At 35.6% G+C, this 25,068-nt stretch overlaps 1 protein-coding gene across 2 annotated transcripts in view; it reads left to right on the top strand.

Moving 5' to 3' along the window:
* ntrk3b (neurotrophic tyrosine kinase, receptor, type 3b) overlaps window positions 1-20,571 on the top strand; it is a 285,287-nt gene extending 264,716 nt beyond the window's left edge. For both annotated transcript variants that reach the window (XM_056461059.1, XM_056461060.1), the window contains 2 exons: window positions 15,463-15,621; window positions 19,093-20,571. In XM_056461059.1, coding sequence (XP_056317034.1) covers window positions 15,463-15,621; window positions 19,093-19,278 — 345 coding nt within the window. In that variant the 3' untranslated portion in view covers window positions 19,279-20,571. The remainder of the gene's footprint in view (window positions 1-15,462; window positions 15,622-19,092) is intronic.
* Window positions 20,572-25,068: the final 4,497 nt, after the last annotated feature.

Consider the following 25,068-nt stretch of genomic DNA (forward strand, 5'->3'; position numbering starts at 1 on the left):
TATCTGTAGTATAAACACATCTAAAGTATCTATCCATGCATCTATAGTATCAATATATCTATCCATCTATAGTACCAATATATAGATCTCAAACTCAATTCCTGGAGGGCCACAGCTCTGCACGAGTTTGCTCTAACCCCAATTAAACAGAGCTCATCTAACTAATCAATGTGTTCAAGACTACTAGAGACTATTAAGCAGGTGTGAGTTGGAGGTGGTTGGAGCTAAACACTGCAGAGCTGTGGCTCTCCAGGAATTGAGTTTGAGACCACTGATCTATAGTATTTATATCCATCCACTCATCTATTGACCTATTATATCAATACATCTATCTTTTGTATCAATATATCCATCCATCTGTAGTATTAATTTAACCATCCATCGATAGTTTCAATATATCCATCCATCCATCCATCTATAGCAATGTACCAATCTATACTATCACTATCGATCCATTTATAGTATTAATAAATCCATCCATAGTGTCAATATATCCATCGAGGGTATCAATATATCCATCCATCCACCCATTTATAATATCAATATACCAATCCATCCATCCATCCATAGTATCAATATATCCTTTCATAGTATCAATATATCTATAGTATATATTCATTTATATCATCAACATATCCATCCATCTATTGTCTCAATATATCTATGCATCAATAGTATAAATATATCATTCATCCATCCATCCATCCACCAATAGTACAAATATCCAACTACTGTATAGCATAAATATATTAATCTACTGTATAGTATCAATATATCCATCGATGGTATCAATATATGCATCCATCTATTTATTTATAGCATCAATATACTGATCTATCCATTCATCCATCCATCCATCTTCAGTATCAATATATCCTTCCATAGTATAAATATATCTATAGTACCTATCTATCTTTAATATCTATCCATCTATAGCATCAACATATAAATCGTATCAACATATCTATAGTATGAACAAATCTAAATATCAAAGTCTGTGGTAAAATACATGAATATCAGCATTATTAGCAGTTCAAATGGTATCACAGTTACTGTACAAGTCGTACAAGTCTGTGTGAATAGTTCATGGACAATGTAAATGAGCCGACGAGTAAGTGCGATCTTAAAAAACAGACTTACAGGAGACACACTCATGTCCTGGCACTTAAATAATGAAAATTACTTTCAAATCCCTCAGTAAGACGAGCAACTAAATCTGGTTAAGCAATGATTCAAACCACCGTCCACTGTATCACCTTTGGGCTTTGTGGTTGAGACTGGAGCAATTATCCTGGCATCGTAAAAAAAAACTGATAAGCCCATTAGAAAATGAAAGATTGCTAGTAGTAGAAGAAGAATCTCTCTGCTGATTGACCGTATTTCTGTTCGGTCAGCATGGTGTGAGTGTCAGGAAGCAGGCGATGTGTGTTTTTTTATTTTGGTAGTCTGTAAACTGGATTACTGGCTAGTCTGTGGCTCAGTGGTCGAGGGCTAGATTGGATTATGGGTATGAAGAGCAAAGCAGCATGGTGCAGAATGGATTACAGCCCCACTAGAGCTACTCTCTGGGCATTTACGCTTTTATACTTAGTAACGGGAAACAGATTCATGCATCCATGACCGGTAACAGATTTAAAACACTTGACCGAATTTCAAGTAAAAACAGACCTTTAGAGAGTTTGGAAACAAAGGCTGCTGTGTGGGATAACATTGACATCAGTAGTTTATTTTAGTGTTGTCAAATAATTATTATTATAATATTTATATTCTACTATTCACACATATGCAGTACAGTGATACTGTTCAAACTAAAATGCAGATGTTATTGCATTACACTATGTACTTGGAATGGATGATAGGCAGGATATTGATGGATGGATGATAGGCAGGATATTGATGGACGGACGGACGGACGGACATATTTGGATGGATGAATGATAGGCAGGATATATTTGGATGGATGGATGGATGCATGGATGTATGGATGGATACAATATATTTGATATGATGAATGGATGAATAGATGGATGAATAAAATAGATGGATGAATAAAATAGATGGATGATGAATGCAATGGATGGATGATAGATGGATAAATACAATGGATGGATATATTAATAGGATGGATGGATGGATATTAATACAATATATTAATAGGATGGATGGATGTTTATATTGACATAATATATTGATTGATTGGATGGATGGATGTTTATATTGACACAATATGATTGATGGATGGATGGATGTTTATATTGACAATATGATGGATGGATGGATGGATGGATGGATGAATATATTGATACAATATATTGGTAGGATGGATGGATCCATACGATGGATAGAAAGATATATCGATATGATGGATGGATGGATAGGTGATTGAATACGACAGATGGATGGATGATATATTGATAGAATGGACAGATGGACGGATGGATGGATGAATACGATGGATAGATATTGATAGGATGGGTGGATGTATTGATACAATATATTGATAGGATGGATGGATGGATACGATGGATAGAAAGATATATCAATAGGATGGATGGATGCATGGATACAATATATTTGATATGATGAATGGATGAATAGATGGATGATGAATGCGATGGATGGGTATATTAATAGGATGAATGGATATATTGATACAATATATTAATAGGATAGATGGATGCTTATATTGACAATATATTTAAAGGATGATGGATGGATTTATTGATACAATATATTGATAGGATGGATGGATATATTGATACAATACATTGAAATAAATAGGATGGATGGATGGATACATACAATGGATAGAAAGATATATCGATATGATGGATGGATGGATAGATGAATGAATACGATAGATGGATGGATGGATGATATATTGATAGAAAGGACAGATGGATGGATGGATGGATGGATGGATGAATACGATGGATAGATATATTGATAGGATGGGTGGATGTATTGATACAATATATTGATAGGATGAATGGATGGATGGATGAATACGAAGAACGGATAATAGATGGATGAATACGATAGATGGCTGGATGGATGGATGGATGGATAGATATATTGATACAATATATTGATAGGATGGATGGATACATACAATGGATAGAAAGATATATCGATATGATGGATGAATGGATGGATAGATGAATGAATACGATAGATGGATGGATGGATGATATATTGATAGAAAGGATAGATGGATGGATGGATGGATGGATGAATACGATGGATAGATATATTGATAGGAAGGGTGGATGTATTGATACAATATATTGATAGGATGGATGGATGGATGGATGGATGAATACGAAGAACGGATAATAGATGGATGAATATGATAGATGGCTGGATGGATAGATATATTGATACAATATATTGATAGGATGGATGGACGGATGGATACATACGATGGATAAAAAGATATATCAATATGATGATGGATGGATGAATACAATGGATGGATGGATGGATGGATAGATAGCTGGATAAATACGATAGATGGATAGATATATTCATAGGATGGATAGATGGATGTATAGATACAATATATTGATAGAATGCATGGATGGATACATACGATGGATAGAAAGATATATCGATATGATGGATGGATGACTACGATGAATGGATGACAGATGGATGAATACGGTGGATAGATAGATGGATGATTGAAACATGATGGATAGATGATAGATGGATGAATACGACGGATGGATACAATGGATGGATGGATGGACACGATGTATGGATGATGCATGAATACTATGGATGGATAGGTGGATGAATACGATGGATGGATTAATGAATACGATGAATAGATCGATAGATGGACGAATACGATGGATGGATATATTGATAAGATGGATGGATGGATGGATAAGTTGAATGGATGGATGGATATATTAATACGATGGATGTATGGATGGATGGACCACTGTGCCACACTTGTTTAAATAAATAAAACACAATAATATCACAAATGAGATTTGTGAAAAAGAATCTTTGATGTGTAATAAAGCTCATTTTTTTGCACGTCCCTCTCTAGAATACTGAATTAAGGAATTTGGCACCTTTTCAAGAGACGCAAAAGAGCTATGATTTCTGTGGTAAAGCTACGATTTAAGCAACACGACATGCTTCATAACGTTTACTGTAAATGTTTGAAGTGTACAGACCATTTGTCAAGCCTAAATATAGTACATGTGATTTCATACATCGCTGCTTCATGAAATGTGTCAGTTCACAATTATCTTTTTATGTGACTCAATTACGTGCTGTCTGCAGAGTACCGAAGTACTGTACGTTTGCAGACTATTTTGGTTTTATAACCACCTTGAGTTCATTTGGAATCCCTCTCCTGACTATCAATTGCAATAAGAGCAGCAAAAACACAAATAAAAACAGACTGGGTTGCAAGGATTTCAATAAGATATCGACTAAATGCAGCAGACAGTAGTCACAGGAACCAACTTGGCTAATTTCTAATGTGGAGGTAGGCATCCATTAGCCTGCTCTCTCTGCCAGCCCAGAAGCAAGATCAATGTAAAGACACACAACAGAGGGAATAGTAATTACAAAGAGAAATCCACGCTGAGCTGGAAGGGCTCCAGCAATACCCAGCAGCCCCCGTTGGACGTTTCATGCCGGCACAGCATGATGAATGAAGTGGAATTGATGCGAATAAGAAATAGATTTGAGGAGAAGCCATTTTAATCGAAGCTGAGTGCACGCACAATTAATGCATTATTGTTTAGTCAATTTGGCTCAACCGTAGTGGAGGACTTGTAACAAGGACAAGAGATCATTAATAAAGCCAATGAAATCATTTGTTTTTGATAATAAGTCACTGTTATTATTATCATTAAATTGTTAAACTAATGATTTGGGTTGGGTTTCCGGATAACAAAGTCTCTTAGTAGACTATGAAGACATTAAAGGTGCAGTGCTCAGCATAATTGAGTACACCCCATTTTGAAAATGAATGTTTGTTTCCACTTCTCAGCGAATAATCTAATCTATTTTGGTGCATTTAAACAAAACAGATTTATTAAACAGATATATTTATTAAAATATTTTAGTCACCAAACATATTTAAAAAATGGAAAGATAATACTATTTAAATTCAAGCAAAAATAAATTACAACCAACAAAATTTCAGCTACATTCTTACATTTTTTTGCTTTGCTTCTCTTGATTTTTCCACTTGTTTAAACTTCTATTTAATATTTTTCTATAACATATAAATTCGTATGCACTAGTTTTTGGACCGTTATCGTAAGTTATACTGTTAGATAAGCTCCAGATTTGGCTTCAGTACTGACTAATGTATATGAACAAATATAATATATATATATAAATGTAAAGCTTCCTATTAAAAATATGAATATAAAAGAGATTTGTGAGGGGTGAACGTATATCTGCTGAGCACTGTACATCTAAACTTATGCTAATTCTTAGTGCATTCCTCGAACTGTAACTTAGAGCTTGCTTAAGGTTTACCATCTTACGAACGTTATTAGCTATGTTTCCATCCACCTACTTTTGTGCACATTTTGGATTTGCACATAAAGAAATGGTTGATGGAAACAACAAAATGTGCATAAATTAAAAAAATGTGCATTAAAAAACCGTATACGCATAACTGAGTAGGATAAACTTTTCGATAAGAAAAACACACAAACTATAGGATGGAAACTCTTTTATCGAACAATTTCCAGTATGCGCATAAAAAAAGTCATGGTTTTGAGATCATGTGATGATAAAAATGTGCTCGAATGGACAAACCAGCAGGCTGAGCAGATTATAAAACATCTGAAATGTTGTTTTGGTCATTCTAAAACACCTTAACTATTTCATTATTAGTGTTATTACATTATTAGTTTCCTCCAGAATAATCAAGAGCGTCTGTGCTCCACCTCTCACGCCTTCAAACACCACCACGCGTTCAATATATGTCAACAATTGTCTTCTGAGGTGCAAGCCATGTATTAGATTGACGCAGTTTCTCGTACCGCAGCAAATTCTATTTTTACTGTTGATATTTGGCGCCAGTTAATCAGGAAGTGACTATTTTGTTCTCTTTGACTCATTGGATGGAAACGTTGCTTTTTTCGCGCGTCTTTTATGCGATATTTCAGTTTTGCGCATAAATTTAATTAGCATCTTTTGACTGGAAACATAGCTAGTATGGGTGCTTCTTGGGAAATTGTGTTTTTTATTACATTTTTAAATGACGTAGAATGACGCAATCTTAAGAGGGTTGAGAAACAAAGCCTTGTTCTGTTTGCTACATTCTCACATTATATACTCATATATACTTATATAAACATTTGTATTTATATAAAATATTAACAAACCAAACCATTGGGTTAGAAAGCATCGTTTAATTTTAACTGAAAGAAATAATAAAGCTGTTTTTTTTTATTTCGGACCCAATATTGAGTGTACATTAAGTTACACATAAGTTTATTTTTTATTGATGTATTTATCCTTTATTTTACCAGGAATTTCCCATTGAGATATGCATCTAAAAAAAGTTTCAGATACAAAATTAGACACACATAAAATAGCGCTTATTACAATTTACACAAAACCTTCACATGATTCTTCTAGGTAAAACTTTTTTAAAAATAGGTAAAACGTAAAAGATTTTTAAAACTATTTAGAGATGGAATTGTTTCTAACATGATAACACTCTGCATTTCATTTCATAGGGCCAAAGGAGGAAAACTCCTATTATAAAAAAAACTATTTTACCAAACTCCATACATGCTCTAGGAACAGTTAAATGCAATTTATAAGAAAGTTGTGTACTATAACTACAAGTATAATATGGTAAAAGTTTACAAATATAAGATGGCAATTTACCCAACAATGCCCTAGCGATGAATAGAAGCATATGCAATTTTCTCCTTCGGTGCAGAGAAAACCAACCAACCAACCATTTTCTGCAAAGTTTGTTGATGGGTGTGTGAAGATGCATTCGTCACAAATCTTATTGCAGCATAATATACACTGTCCAACTTTTATAATAACGACAGAAGTGAAATGAAGAACTGGGATCTGTTAGCTTACTCAGTTAGCTGGATTTGGTTATTGATGATTTGACAAGATCCAGGATCATTACGTTCTTTAAAACTCATCCAAGAGTTGTTGTCATAGCAATAGTTCTGGTAGCTCAAACCTGCTCGGGAGCAGGCTTATTTCATATAAACAGGATTAGATCAGGTCAGTTCAAGCAAAGACAATACTGAAACTATGTACTGAATTCTGATATTTTCTTACAGTAGTAGTTATATACACTTGGGAAAATAATAAATGTATATTTTTAACTGTATATATAAAGTTAAATAATATCTAAATAAAACTTCTGCATTCTGCACTCCGAAATAAAAGTACAAAGACAGCCACCTCGTGGTTCAAAGAGAAAATGAAATTGATATCAACTTTAAAACAATCGCGTACAATCGCTTTAGTACATTTTTTGTATGATAACGGACATGCACAATATGCAACTTTTTTTTTGTTGACCAGCCAAACATTAAATCGGAATCTGCAGTGATCGTCGATTTTCCTAATGTAATCAAGAGATCGACTGCACGCACATTGCTATAAAAGGCACCATCTGAAGACAAATTTGCATATGTGAATCCGAAACATTTCCATTTAATAAATGTGCAAATAATATGTGATGCTCAAATCCGCTTAACATAATACACACACTTATTAATGATTCCTACTTGTCTTCCTTGTGATGAAGAGTAGGCAAAATCTGACATGTAATGGAGGAAAAAAGGAGTTCATGAGATGCTGGATTCGAACCGGGCTCATGATTGATCGAGACAAAACATGTTGCCATACGCTTTATAAGCTATGCCACCCATACTGCTGTATAATCGCACTATTTAGTTATGTTGTCTCTGTCAATCAAACGGTGATGGGCGGGAATCACTCAACTAGCTCATTCCAACAAGGTGTGCTATTTGCACTTAGTCTAAATAGACACTACAAAATTTTATACCTTTACATCGGACCATTTCTTTTTTTAATTCACTCACAGCGAGATGTTCAGACCCCACTGCGTTAACAACGTCAGCAAAAGTCTACCACTCTATTTTTTTTTTGTTTGTTATTAATTCCGGAGGACAAACTTGCAAATATCACCATTTTTCTCCAGTCTACCTCCGATAAGAGCACCTCCAATTCACATTCTGTGAAGTTTCTCTTTTTGCTTGCTTTTGCCGTTGCTTTTTTGATTGGTTTTGCCAAAGTAGAGTCATTACCATATTTATTAGGGGGAGGAGGCAGGGAAGGGTTTTGCGCTCGTGCACGTGCGCTCAGTTTCACATTAATTCGGATGTACAAAGAGAATATGCGTGGGATTCCGCGTACGCAGTGTTTCATACATCTGATTTTTTTTACAGCGTACACACCTTTACAGCTTTGTCCGTACGCAATGTTTTAGTATGAATTCAACTAAAGTCTTTGTACATGAGGCCCCAGATGATTTGTCAACAATGTAGTGTTGATTTTGGTGGCCCGTTTTAATTTTACTTTTAGTCTAGTCTTTGTGTGAAACTCACAATTTTAGTTTTTATTAGTTTTAGTTGTGTTCATACAATGATGTCTACAGTAATGGTTCAATTTTACTCCCTAAAATTGGCTCCTTATTGGTGGAAAAGCTCTAAAGCAGGCCCTTTCTCTCTGTAGATATACAGTTTAATAATAAGACATTTTACAAGCTTTAAAAGATAAAGCATTAGTTATGACATTAGTTAACAGTACACTGTAAAAAAAAAAAAAAAAAAAAATAATAATAATAATAATAATAATAATAATAATAATAATAATAATAATAATAATAATAAATAAATAAATAAATATATATATATATATATATATATATATATATATTTATATTTATATATATATATATATATATATATATATATATATATATATATATATATATATATATATATATATATATATATATATATATATATATATATATATATATATATATATATATATAAATAAAAGAAAAAAAGTAGGGTTCCACACAATTCCTTACTGTTGTCCCAACACAAATCGATTAAGTTCAATTTGTAAAAATTATTAAAGAGCCCATATTATAGATGAAATAGGGTCATATTTAGGTTGTAAGGGTCTCCAACAACAGTCTAATATGCATGCAAGGTCATAAAACACTTTGATGGTCTTATAATCTGCATTTATTTTTACCTAATTATCCCAACGACTCCCATATGAATCGTATAGCGATTCATTTGTTCCCAACCCCCTCCTCAGCGCGAAGCTAATCTGCGCTGATTGGACCGATGACAGCCTGCTGCGATTGGTCGACAGTGACAGGCTTCAGCACGAGACAGAGTGAAATGCCCAGCTGGTAATCAACTATATAAAAGTAGTCACAGTGCACACGCGCTTCATAGTGTAAGGCTTTTTTCACACACACACACACACACACACAACCCTCCTCAGAAGAACTGGGGAGATCGACGCGAGTCTCTCCCTCTCCCTCTCTCTCTCTCACACACACACACAACGCTCCTCAGAAGAACTAGGGAAAGCGACGCGAGTCTCTCTCTCTCTCTCTCACACACACTCACACACACACACACACACACACACACACACACACACACACACACACACACAACGCTCCTCAGAAAAACTAGGGAAAGCGACGCGAGTCTCTCTCTCTCTCTCTCTCTCTCACACACACACACACACACACACACACAACGCTCCTCAGAAGAACTAGGGAAAGCGACGCGAGTCTCTCTCTCTCTCTCTCTCTCTCTCTCTCTCTCTCTCTCACACACACACACACACACACACAACGCTCCTCAGAAGAACTAGGGAAAGTGACACGAGTCTCCTGTCTCCTAGCTTACGATCGATCGCCATAGCAACGACAAACGGCAGTGGAACGCGAGCTCACAAAAGCCTTTAACGTTAAATCCGTAAACAAAGCGGCACGCGTCGCGTTTTTAACGTGGCTTACATGTGATAAGAGAATATAAAGAGTAACCGCGTGTACTGTACCAGATTAACAACTCATCTTTGGGTAGAGACTGTCAATATTATCCATCTGAGCACAGCGTGACTTCATTCGACCGGCGGCGTCTGTGTGTGTGTGTCTAGTGTTTTTTCTGTGTTAGTGGGCGGGGCCGCAGGTTTCAAATCTCCCTGGTTTGCGCGCGTAACTACTGGCGAGGCTTGTGTTTCGTGGCTGCGTCATCGCGAAACACCTAATGACTCGTTATCAAGACGACTCGTTTGAAGCACTATGAGTCGACTCTTTTATAGATGAATCAATAGTTTTAAACACTGTACACTTACAGATTTAAGCCTTAGCTGGATATTTCACTTCACTTAGAGCTGTGTTACACACTACATGGAAGGGCATTTTCAAAAACCCATAATATGGGCTCTTTAAGTTAAGAGGATTGAACATAAAACAATCAAGTTGTCCTAAAAAAATACAACAAAATTTTATTGTTTCAACTCATTTTGCGCAAGTAGCCTTAACGAGCAGCAAAGGTGTGTATATAGAGGAGATACCTATAGTTTTGGAAAGATTATATTTATTTGGACTTTACACAAAAGTTACTGACCAACTTTATTGTTTTTTGAACGGGATTCAATTTCATAGTGTGTGGAGCACAGCTTTATCTCTTCATATCTCTCTAGTGCCATTTGGTACAGTCTGGCATGCAAAATTGGGCCAAATGGTGAAATAAAACTGTTGCACAAAATGCATAAAAATGTGAGTTTCATTTTATTTGATCACATTTTGCCAAGAACAGAATGGTACAGTTTGTTAACAAGCATAACAAGTATAATCAATTATAATTACAACATTCTTAAGAATAATAAACCAAACATATCTCAGATAATTCTATGTACACTATATAGGGAGCCCCATTACTTTCACGATTCACCTTACAGCAGAACCCAACCTATTAAACGCAATAGCTACACTCACCGGCCACTTTATTAGGTACACCTTATTAGTACCTAGACACCCTTTTGCCTTTAGAACTGCCTTAATCCTTCGTGGCACAGATTCAACAAGGTACTGGAAATATTAATCAGAGATTTTGGTACATTTGGTACATAGATTTGTCGGCTGCACTTCCATGATGTGAATCTACTATTCCACCACATCCCAAAGGTGCTCTATTGGATTGAGCTCTGGTGACTGTGGAGGCCATTTAACTACAGTGAACTCATTGTCATGTTCAAGAATCCAGTCTGAGATGATTCGCACTATGACATGGCGCGATATCCTGCTGGAAGTAGCCATTAGAAGATGGGTACACTGTGATCATAAAGGGATGGACACGGTGGAGGAGGAGATTCCCCCCTATGTGTAAAGCGCTTTGAGTGCCCAGAAAAGCACTATATAAAATGTAAGGAATTATTATTATTATTATTATTAATTATGGTCAGCAACAAGACTCGGGTAGGCTGTGGCATTGACACAATGCTCAATTGGTACTAATGGGCCCAAAATGTGGCAAGAAAATATCCCCCAGACCATTACACCACAACCACCAACCTGAACCATTCATACAAGGCAGAATGGGTCCATGCTTTCATGTTGTTGATGCCAAATTCTGACTCTACCATCCGAATGTTGCAGCAGAAATCGAGACTCATCAGACCAGGCAACGTTTTTGCAATTTTCTATTGTCCACATTTGGTGAGCCTGTGCGAATTTTAGCCTCAGTTTCCTGTTCTTAGCAGACAGGAGTGCCACCGGGTGTTGTCTTCTGTTGCTGTAGCCCATCCGCCTCAAGGTTGAACGTGTTGTGGGTTCAGAGATGCTCTTCTACATACCTTGGTTGTAACGAGTGGTTATTTAAGTTACTGTTGTCGTTCTATCAGCTCAAACCAGTTTGGGCATTCTCCTCTGACCTCTGGCATCAACAAGGCATTTGCGCCCACAGAACTGCCACTGACTGCATATTTTCTCTTTTTTGGACCCTTCTCTGTAAACCCTAGAGATGGTTGTGTGTGAAAATCCCAATAGATCAGCAGTTTCTGAAATACTCAGACCATATATATATATTTCCAGAATAGTTAGACAATTTTATATTATTGAATGTCTCCTTGCTGAAAATGACTATTAATTTCCCAAACTCTAACTGACCTGAGATTAGTACACTGTAGTGTACACTGTTGTGGGTTTGAATGCGTTTTCGTGGCCTCAGTAGGGTCTAAGCGCATCACTCTGTGCACTACAATTTTCTCTACTCCTCTGCAGTAAGCGTGTTTGAACTGAAACTACACACGGTGAATAAACTGCAAGGCTGTCAAGACAAAGTATAAATAAATAAACACTTCAGAAAGCCCATATGCTCTCTCCTATTGCAATGGTGTATTGGTGTAAAAGTGCAAACATTTAATCTTGGACAAGCGTGTAATCTTACATTAGCAGTTTATCTGGGATTTTATGCAACAAATTACTGTTGTGAAATCTTTTAAACTTGTGCATCAGCAATAGTTATGTACAGTACATCTAAGGACATGCCATCATAGTTGATAGGTAACAAGTTATGGGAGTTGTGAATTAACTCCAACATTTGACCATAATAGAGTGAAAGTTTATCATTTGCACTTCTTTTAAGATCTGTTTTTGAGGAAACATTCTAAGAATAAGTATTTAAGCTGTAAGTAATGATAAAGTTTGTAGCTTAAGCAAAGAGTATATTTGTTATATTTTATGTATATGCACACTGCTACAAAATAACCCCAATCTTCATAAACAATTATTAAATAGAGCTATTCAAACCATCTTGTAAAATTCTTTTCACATCACAATATATATATGTAAAGGTGTGAATTCCGCAATCAGCAGAGTCTGCAAAAGCTACACTTAAAGCAATAAAATGAAAATTACACAATAATTTACTCCCCGGTAGTACATTGTAAAAATATCTGTATATACGGTCAGAATTATTTGCCCCCCATTGAATTTTTTTTTCTTTTTTAAATATTTCCCAAATGATGTTTAACAGAGCAAGGAAATTCTCACAGTATGGCTGATAATATTTTTTCTTCTGGAGAAAATCTTATTTGTTTTTATTTTGGCTAGAATAAAAGCAGTTTTCAATTTTTTTTTAAATCCATTTTAAGGTCAAAATTATTAACCTCTTTAAGCTATATATTTTTTCAATAGTCTACAGAACAAACCATCATTATACAATAACTTGCCTAATTACCATAACCTGCCTAGTTAACCTAATTAACCCAGTCAATCCTTTAAATGTCACTTTAAGCTGTATAGAAGTGCCTTGTGAAATATCTATTAAAATATTATTTACTGTCATCATGACAAAGATAAAATAAATCAGTTATTAGAAATGAGTTATTAAAACTATTATGTTTAGAAATGTGTTGAAACAATCTTCTCTCCGTTAAACAGAAATTGGGGAAAAAAATTAAACAGAGGGGCTAATAATTCTGACTTCAACTCTAAAACTCACTTAATTCTGACTTAATATTTGTGAAAACAAGACAAAATTTTATGCTTGCCTATAAATATGCTTCTTGATTTAAGAAGTTTTAGATATTTTATACTAGAGACAAGACAAAGGGCCCTACATACACCTGGCACAACAAGGCGCAAAGTGTGTATGGTGTGATCTGTTGCTATTTTCAGACCAGTGCAACAGTAATTTTCACATTTGCACCACGCTGTTTAAATAGCAAATCCATTTGCACCACTTATAGGTCTGCTGCTCTGAAAAGAAGGTGTGTTGAGGTGTATTGTTGGCATGTTGCCATTTTGAGGAACTGAAATAGACCACGCCATTGACCAGCTAAAAGCTGGACCAAACTCCAGCGCAGAGCACTTTAGTTAAGCACCTATGCAGGTCCAAATGCTTACGCATTGCTTAATACACACAGGATGTACAGCAATACACAAATATCTTTACATGTGAAATAAATTAAAAGATTAAAATGTTACAAAAATTATTATTCTCTACATAAAATAAAAACAATGCTCTCTTTCAGTTTATTCGTGACAATTTTCATTATTAATTTTATTAGTAGTAGCAGTATTATTTACTATATCGATATTTATATTTGTTTTAATAAAAACAAGTTTGGATTTGTCCACCTGTCAGGTTTGAAGACATTTGCATCACTATATGGGGCATAAGAATAGGATGTGTATTTGGATAAACTCAGTTTTTTGACCACACTGGAAATTAGAACTGAATTGGTCTTAGTATTGTGCAGTATACTATTTTTAATGGTTGTGGACTTGCTCCAAAATACACATGCCATTTGTCTGTTATTTTCTTTATGCGTTGCATAATTTCTATCCATACTCCAAGCATTGACCACCTTCTTAAATATTAATCAATTTTCTGTTGTGATCCCAAGCCTAAGCAAATAACTGAGAAAGCACCAATCAGAGATCAAGTTATGATGTCATCATGTACTTCTTAAAATGAAAAAAAAAGTATTTTACAGTATTTTAAAAACACAAAAATACAAGACACTAAAGTATTTTGAAAAACAATATTAGGCCTTTTTCATAAACCTTATCAAATACAAATTACAAAATACTCTTTTTTTAAAATTTGAAACATGTATTTTAAATGCTTGTATTATAAATACTGCCCATCAGTGGTGTAGTCCTAAAAAAAAGGTGGTGTACTATTACCCGCGCATGCTGTTTTATAATTTTACCTGAACGTTTCAGCGAGACATCATTCAGTTGACGAAATTTTCTCACAGCTGCTGTGGTTGTCAGGGGACGGGAAAAGACGCAAAATTTAAACAAAAATGCACCAATTGCAACAAATTAAGATGAGAGTTAAAAAAACATTTGGTATACAGCTAAAGGGGATGCGAATACACGTAAATTAGGGAAGTCTAATCAGCATAACAAGTGAGTATACCGAGGGTATACGCAAGTATTGATCCTCAGAAGTCATAATACCCAAACAGCTAGTGGAAAAAAGTAGGCATACTGAGTATACGTGCGTATAGCCCCGACTACACCACTGCTGCCTATCCCTGAAAGCCACTGACTCTTAAAGGGAATGGGAGATCAGACTCTGATTGGTTTAATGCACGTTATGCTTAAAACACACCCATAACTTATTAAGAACAAGCACAACCCTGTTAGACCATGCGCCGAGGTGCAAACCATATTTTTCTGTCCTTAAAATAGCAAAAGGATTTAAGGATTTGCACCACGCTTTAGACTTTGCGCCTAGACCATTAAAATAGACTCTAAGAAAGAGGATCATTTCTTGCAACATACAGTGCGTGTTCATTAAAAAGGCTTTTGTGAAACTAACAGGCCAAGCTGTTTACAGGCGCACAGAGGAGATAAAAAGTCATCCATACCACGTCAGCCATTGGTGAGCAATGCTTGATGTGCGATCTGTGTTGTAGGTGGGAGGTCACACCATGCTGCCCATACGCTGGATGCCTCCGGAGAGCATCATGTACAGAAAGTTCTCCACTGAGAGCGATGTATGGAGCTTCGGAGTCATCATGTGGGAGATCTTCACCTATGGGAAACAGCCATGGTTTCATTTATCCAATAATGAGGTAAATGTTCGCAAAAAAACAAAAAAACAAAAAAAAAACAAGAGATAGTTAGACCAGCCAGTGTGAATCTGACAGTTTTAGAAAGGGAGTGTGATCTTTACAGCAGGTGTGCAATGCTGTCAGAGATCAGGTTAGCAGCTGACATCTCACCACACACACACAGTTATGGTTGAAAATGCCTTTCTACATTTTTTTCTTCTTTTTTTAATGCTTTTACTGTATTTTAACCTCCTAGGGCTTGAGTGTCCACATACGGTAGCACATTTTATCTTGTTATTTTGTTACAGACATACAGTGTCATCCTGCAACTGTTTTGCAGCATATGAAATGTCCCAAACCCTATTTTTAACTATCCAAAATTGGACAAAAAATAATTGTTTTTACTCTCTGATAGTCAGAGTTAGTTTTATGTAAATTCGGACTACGAGTCCACAAATATGGACATCATTTTCCTCTAAAAGTACATCATATCAAAAGATAATACTTAGATTTTTATTCTAATTAAGTTCCAATAAGCCGAAATAGCAAAGACAAATAAAAAAAATGCATGCAAAAAAACACCTTGGTTTACGCCTGGTTTAATTATGGGGTTTCTTTAAAGATATAGCTCTGCTTGCATGTGTGTGGGCACTGATTTTTATTTTAAATGTTTAAATAATAATTTTTGTGTCAAACTGTGAGCCGGTTTCATATGTTTCAATGAAAATGAAAGGAGGCAGTCATTGCTCCATTTTGTTATAAATTTGCAGTGAGGATGACGGTCATATAGCCTAAATACGAACATGATGCCTTAACAGTTTTGCTGTTAGGTTTAAGTTGTTAATATAAAAATGAAAAAAGAGACAGTGCTTTATGTCATATTTTTATTTTATTGTTAAGATAGCCAGGGTGAAAGATGTTATAATAGTACACTGCCATTACATTTGAAGATTTATCCAACGAGTCCTCGCGTCCTCCGGAGTTCATTTTAAACTTGCGAAGTCTGAACTTACAAGAACAGGATGCAAGACTGAACTTCGTGTACTTTATATTGAGAAAAAGTCCCAATCAGACCAGACCTCCATTTTCAGCTGTCTCCGTTTCCCCCATCATCCACACTGACGCACAGCAGAGTTCAATGATCAAAATGATACTAGTTACTGGAGTAATGATTGCTGAGATTTTTTTTCTGACATAAATTCAACTTTGGGGATCATGTTTCCATCAAAAATTTGATCAGAAAGGTATTTTCCATTGTTATGATTAATACTGCATTGTTAGCTTATCAGAAAACATAGATGATTGAGAGTCTAATATTTGGGAGTTTGTCTTAACCATTCGTCTGTATGGAATATTGACAAATAGACAATGTTTAGACAGACTCATAATGTCCAAGATTGCCTTATTCTTGACTTAAAGGCCATTTAGTGATGATTTGTCCCTCATTGGCAAATTGACAGTCCTGAGTGATTAGCAGCCAATGACATTAGTTTTCACACTGTACCTGCTGAATATACTGTCAGCGACTAAAAAGGATTATAAATGAGGAGTTTAAAGGCTGATTTATATTTTTTCGTTGAACGATCGGCATGACCCACGGCGCCTGCCTTGCGCGTTGCAGTGCATTTATACGCCTGCATGCTGTTAATGTTGCTCTGCAATAACACTTCCTGAACACTAGCTGGCAGTGAGGTTTTTATGTTCTTCTGTGTCGAGTTTCTTCTGAGGCGTGTTGTTTTTTTATGAACGCTACCTTAAAATGTACAAGTAGCTTAATCTCGCTCATTTAGAGGTGGAATCCAGCAGACATGCAACAACATTAATCATAAGGTAAACATAAAACAAAAGTTTCCATCTGGAGCTTCTTAACGGGACTTGACGCTTGTAAACAAAATCACTCTATTGGGCTTGCAGCTCTCAGCACCACCCACACTCGTCACAGCTATTTACGCACAAAGGCTGCACCACACCACACGTGTGCAATCAAGTATAAATCAGCCTTTGAGGTGCACAAATGAATACTGTAATCTCCACAAACTGCTTGCTTCTGAGACACCTCCTTTGACATTTTCAGTTTTTTTTACATTAGTCATGTTTTGAATTACGCATTATGCTGATGCACAGGCATTTGTAGCTCCGCCCTCTTTAAAAAATAAAAAATAAAAGAGCACAATCTCATTTGTATTTAAAGTGAGTCACCAAAACGGCATAATTTGAAACGAAGCCTAAAAGGGACATATTCAAATATTTAGAAATTATTTATGTGTTATTTTGAGCTGAAACTAGACACACTCTAGGGACATCTTATTAAAAAATAAAATAAAAATAATAAAAATATTTAGAGTGTAATAAAAAAAAAAGTTAAAATAATAATATTTAAAGTGCCTTTCTGGAAACCCAAGATATATATATATATATATATATATATATATATATATATATATATATAAAAATATATATATATATAAAAATATATATATATAAAAAAATACACGCACACGCACACGCACACGCACACACACACACACATATACAAATGCACACACACACTATTCAGTAATTTCAAATCATACAAATTTATACACACACTACAAAAAACAAACAAAAAAAACGACAGTATATAAATAGAGAAGATGAGAAAATGTGAACAAAATAAAAATGTGGTAGTGCAGTTAAGTTATAAAGTAGTGTAAGTTATGTTGAACAAACAGAGAGAGAGAGTCAATGTTGCAGTTGTCAGGAGGAAGAGAATTGCAGAGTTTGGGAGCAGAGCGAGCTCTGCTCATTGTGCAAAGACAGACAGAGGGGACAGAGAGGTGGATGGAGGAGGAGGATCAGAGGAAATGTGATATGGAGGAGATCAAGGTGGTGTGGAGTTATAGGTGGCCTTGAATGAATGCAGGAGGATTTTATATTCGATTCTGGGTTTGATTGGAAGCCATTGCAGGGGCATGAAAAGGGGCATAATACAGTAGGCCTTAGGCCATGTCACAATAATCAATATATCGACTTATTGCACAACACATGGACATGACCTCAATCATTTTTGGTGATGCAATATTTATCGTCCATAGATGAAAATATATATTTTTTAAATACCCTTTTTTACCTTGCACCTTTTTGTTAACATTTATTATTTGTTTGGGATATGCCTTTTCACATTCTGACTCCATTGCCTGATTATTAAACCGTTAAAATGACTATAATGAATGAAATATTCTTAAGAATAAAATATGATGTGTTCTTTGGAAGATTGCACTTGCATTGTGATGATATTATATTGTCAGTTAAGCATTATATAATGAGTGACATAAAATGACAACAATATTGTTTAATCGCAATATATTTTGGTGCAGTATATCGTACAACAAAAAATAGATATTGTGACAGGCCTAGAAGGAGCTCTTAAAAAAAAAATCCAAATCTCCAAATAACTCCCCAGATTTGCTGATTTCTGTCTCTCTTTTCTGTCTCTTCTGTATTTTTTTGCAGGTCATCGAATGCATTACCCAAGGTCGGGTTCTAGACAGGCCTCGCCTGTGTCCTAAGGAGGTGTACGACCTCATGTTAGGCTGCTGGCAACGAGAGCCTCAACAACGATTGAACATCAAAGACATTCAGAAAGTCCTTTACGCTCTGGGAAAAGCCACGCCTGTCTACTTGGACATCCTCGGCTGAGACTGGTGCAAAAATCTGGCGCCAGAATCCAACACAATCCAGGAATAACCAAACAAGCCCTTTCCCCGCGTCGGCGCTCCACTGTAAAAACACCAACACGTCGGAGATGGACTTTAAGTGCCTGCAACACTTTTTTTCAATACACTGGGTATACATAAAAAAAAATAAGAAAAATATTTAAAAACAAACTTTTACATTTTGTTTACTGGTACAGTATATAGTGTACAGAATTATTCTACAAAGACGAAACAAATTTTACTATAAAAAAAAATAGTGATGGTGAAAGCAGATTGTTGCCTTCTGTGTGGCGGCACTGTGTTTGAGAAATGATTTTCAGTGTTTCATTTTATAAGCATATATATACACATATATGAATATATTTTTATTTATTTGGTTTCATTTTTGAAGGTAAAGTATGGGTGCCTGTCATGTTTAGTGCTGTTGATATATTATCTTTTCAAGACGGCTGCTCTTTGGTTTGGTTCTGCTTTAACAGCTGGGGTTTTGTGAGGAAAGCCTTATTAGGTTTTGATTATTTTGCTGATGCTGCCCTCAGCATCTTTCTATCTCTTTCTTTTCCCCCTTTCCCTTCCTGCGACTTTGATTTAATGATCTATAGCTCTCAAGTGGGATCCTTTAGGATACTAAAGCGTTGATATATTTTCATCGTACACAATTGTATATACTGTACATTTATATTCTTGTCGAGCTGTTAACTTATTTTTTTATGTGTTTTGATTTCCCTTCTTTTTTTTTTTCCAACACAGCGGTTATTTTGTGACGTACTCTTTAGAAAGGGTCAGCCAGGAGAGAACATAAATATCACACAGTATCTTACAATGAGCACTCTGTGGCTCGTTATTAAAACAGGGTCTCTTATATTGCTGGAGGGGAAACACATCACGGCCTGTGAGTCAAGTCTGTAACCATGCTGCCGTACTTTTCTGATCACCAAAACTGAATGTGGTAAAAACTGCAGGTTGGCCATCTCGGGATGCTAAAACGACACCTATTGGATTTAAATGTTTCGCAATCTTCAAAGCGTTTGATAAAATATCAATGCCATCGCATCTGGAGTTAACGATTTCATGTTGTTGTCTGTAGCTAAACAGTTCTATGTTATTCCAGGGGCTGTTTCTCTGAGATGTTTGTCGATACGACGCCAAACCTTTTTCGACATCAGGATTTCGATGTCAACGGATTCTCTTGCCTCTTTGCAGTACCACAGACATTTGCAAATGACATATTAAAATGTATGTTTAGATTAAGTATTAAATAAATATCAGAACCTTCTCTGTTCACTGTTGTCCATTGTTGAAAATAACACTTCAGATAACCTAGTTTTGACTTGAGCTGTCATGAAATTCATGCTGATGCCTGGATATGCCCTTTATTTTGCTCTTGAGGCAAAATACTGAGAAGTATTATTGGTTTTGGCCATCATAATCATGAGGAGTTATGCTTAAGCAGCCTCGGTTTGTCTGCAAAACTGGTATCGGAGGGAAAAAAGCCTGTAGGGTTCTTACATATTTTAATGTGGCCATTTCCTTGAAAGATATTAAGTAATATAATTCCTAGCAGACATTTTAAAATAAGGAGAATGGGCAAATCATACAGCAGTGCATTTAGTTTATTCACATGGAAATTGAGGCCATACGCGGTGGCTGTATGGCTGTCAGGCTTAACAATTAAGCATAATCACATAATTAAGTCATTAAATGTGAAATATCCTTGTGATGGAAGAAATTGTAGGCTGTAAATGTAATATTGCAAATTATGCAAGTACTACATTTTATTTTGCTTTGATTCATATTTGGCCAGCCAATGCAGGTTAATTCACTACTTTATGGATGTCCCGGTCAATAAAATGATACAATACACAAAAATAAATAGATAGATACTTGGAATACATACACACACACGTGTATATATATATATATATATATATATATATATATATATATATATATATATATATATATATATATATATATATATATATATATATATATATATATATATATATATATATATATATATATATATACATACATACATACATACATACATACATACATACATACATACATACATACATACATACATACATACATACATACATACATACATACACATACATATAATATTATATTATATTAGAGGCAAATTACGCTTATTTTACCAAAATAAAATGACCATGCCTTGATTTTTAATTATTTCATTAGGACAGTAAGGTCTGACTTTGTTTACACAAAAGTCTTGCCACTTAACAGAAATAATGTATAAAATATTAAGTCATGGTGCAGTGGAAAAAGAGTTAATATTGTGTCTGACTCCCATGAGCTGGGAGGACTGCATCCACACATCTCTACAATGACTCAAATAACTTATTAATAAAGTCATCTGGAATGGCAAAGAAAGCGCTCTTGCAGAACTTCCAGAGTTCATCAAGACTCTTTGGATTCATCTTTAATGCCTCCTCCTCCATCTTACCCCAGACAAGCTCAATAATGTTCATATGTCTGGTGACTGGGCTGGCCAATCTTGGAGCACCTTGGCCTTCTTTGCTTTCAGGAACTAATTCAAAATAAATACATAAATAAGATCCCATTTCAAGCTTGGTGAACTCTGACCTGCAAAATCGCATCACTTGACTGCGTGAGACCAATCGAGGATCAAAACATGACCTCTCTGGACAGAAATTTATAACATGGAGCAATCGCTCGCTTGTTTTAATGTCTAATCATCTTGTTTAATCTCGCCCCTTTTCGCAGCGCCGTATGACAGAATTTCGCACACACAAACTCCAGTTTGACCGCAGCTTAATACATGACATAACTACAGAGGAATCAAGATTTTAAGTGTGAAATCCAAATTTATAATGTTTATTTATCTAGCGCACATAATTATTCTTTAGTAATTCCTTAAGTCAATATTCTGAAAAAAAGTTAGTTTTGGTAATCTTTAATCAAAAATACGACCATTTGCTTCCCTGTTTGGTTCCATGTGGTCCATCTCTGTTGACATCAGTTAAACAGCTTCAGCCAGAATATTCTTAACCACGCCCCTCTTACCATATATTTGCTACAAGAGAATGATACGTACAAAGTAAGCCCGCCCCTACTCAATATTTATTTTCAGTTGGAAGTACATCAACATGCTAAAATTAAAGTTTCAAAAACTTCAAGTTCATGCAGACTTCAAATAAGAAAATTATGTAAACTCGTTTTTGAGCGAGATGCTAATGGTCCAATCTAATTCAACGACCTCTGCTAAACTGATCAGCTAAATGATGACCAACTAAACTTCTCTGACCACATTTCTAGAACTGCTCGATCTTGCAGATTCGCACTCTATAACATCAGAAAGGTCCGACCCTTCCCATCTGAACATGCAGCTCAACTCATTGTTCAAGCTCTTGTTCTCTCCAAACTGGATTATTGCAACTCTCTACTAGCCGGGCTTCCAGCTAATTCTATCAAACCTCTTCAGCTGCTTCAGAACGCAGCAGCACGAGTGGTCTTTGATGAACCCAAAAGAGGACGTCACTCCGCTACTCACCCGTTTGCACTGGCTGCCAGTTGCTGCTCGCATCAAATTCAAAGCTCTGATGTTTGCTTACAAAGCGACCTCTGGCTTTGCTCCTTCGTATCTGCTCTCACTTCTGCAGATTTATGTGCCCTCCAGAAACTTGCGTTCTGTGAATAAACGTCGCATCATGGTTCCATCCCTAAGAGGGAAGAAATCACTTTCCCGAACTCTCACATTCAATCTGCCCAGTTGGTGGAATGAACTCCCTAACTGCATCAGAACGGCAGAGTCACTTGCTGTCTTACAGAAACGACTAAAAACTCAACTGTTTAGTCTGCACTTTCCTTCCTAATCTTAACTGCCTCTCTGGCTATACCGCTAACTGTACTCTCTCAAAAAAAAAAAAAAAAAAAAAAAAAATTACTATTGCTTTGCTTCTTAGACTTTACACACCTGAAACTTGTCTTTAGCACTTATTCACTGCTACTCTTATAGTTGTGTAAATTGCTTCCTTGTCCTCATTTGTAAGTCGCTTTGTATAAAAGCGTCTGCTAAATGACTAAATGTAAATGGATTTAAAAAAAATGGTAAAAACTTGACTGTTTAACTCTAGGGGACTTGTAAAATGAGCCTACAGTATATTAAAAAAGTGGAGTGCTCCTTTAAAGAGCTGAAACATTTACAGTAGACCACAAAATTTAAGGTGCATACTTAAAATGAACTTGATTATATCTCCCATTGGTGTGGTCACTGGTCACTAATGCAGTTGTCGTTGCAGGTATACACAGGTCTGCAAGCATAACTTTGTGTTTCCGAAATACATTGGGTTCCACTGGACAACTGCAGATTACTCAGGCCACTGTGCAACGCTATGAGCCACTCGAGTCTAGCTTGATATGATTGCTTCAGGCAGATGAAGATGTTCCCTGTCAATGGTGATATTACAGTATAATGAAGGGGGATTTTCAGGGAACACTGTGAAACCCGGCTGTTTCAGGATCAGTATTTGAACTTCCTTGAGGCTGCACAGACTAAGCACTAAACCTACATTCCCTACTGCCTTCACAAGTGTGGGCTGGGTTGTTATTCTGCTTTATTAGAACACTAGATAACCATAGAGGAGTATCATATATTTGAGACTTAATTAACGCTTATGTGCTGTTGGGGATGTTTTCATCCACTCTGAGGTGATTTAGAGTCTTAAATTGGCCATAACTTTTTTCTGTGTTTTAGCTAGTAGATTGATTTTTGGTGACAAATCTTATTTTTGATGCATATTTTGGGAAAATGCTGCTCTTCCCACCAGCAAATGACCAGCAGTATGGCAAACAAAGCCACCTTGTTTTTGTTTAGTCTGTACTTCACCACATCAAACGGCAACGGGTGCATAAATACAGTCTTTGTTTTTGTTTACACCATGTAGATCTGAGAGCTAAGATGTATATTTTGATTTTCTCAGACACATCAAGGTAAGTGTGAAAAAGGTCACTCCCACACATACACACACTTTAATTTGCTGTTATACTCCATATAAAAACCATAAACTAAGCTTTTTTACACAAGCCTATCTGAAAGGTTAATGGTGCCAACTGATGATCAACAGTAAAAATTACAAATTGTACCTCTTCCCAACAGGGTAAACCACCAACAATCAAAAATGCATTATTATGTGGTGTCATGGATTTGCAACCAAAAAAATGTGGTCATTATAGAAGTCAATGGGGCAAAAACAGCCACCAACAGTAAATTAGGGAGAGAGAAAAAAAATGAAAATCTAATGCTGCACAAAAATCAACAACGCATCAAAGGCAATGTTGTAATCTGTCCACAATTACTTTTGATATTGAAAATAAGTTATTTTGTGTGTGTGTGTTTTCACCAGATCATTAAATAATTGAGTTTGCCAATTAAAGACCTAAAAATTCTGTATTTAAATTTTTTTTTTTTTTACATTTAGTAGTTTTGATCAGGACTGAGGTTGATTAACAGATTTATGCAAAAATAGTCTAATGCATTTTTACTAGGGTTTCTGCATGTTTCATCAAGTCAAACTTAAAACTTTAAGACCCTTTTAAGACCATTATGAATGAAATTTTAGACTTTTACAGGGCTAAACACTAAGGATTATTTCTAATGGCACAGTTGGGACAATAGAATTTTTTTGGTGCTTGCCACAAGAAAAAAAAAAAAAAACTAATGTAATTATTTCTTAGCAACATACTTTAATGTGACAAAACAAGAAAAGTCTAGTTGTATTCA

The sequence above is a fragment of the Danio aesculapii genome, chromosome 7, assembly GCF_903798145.1.
Source record: "Danio aesculapii chromosome 7, fDanAes4.1, whole genome shotgun sequence".
NCBI classification, from domain to species: domain Eukaryota; kingdom Metazoa; phylum Chordata; class Actinopteri; order Cypriniformes; family Danionidae; genus Danio; species Danio aesculapii.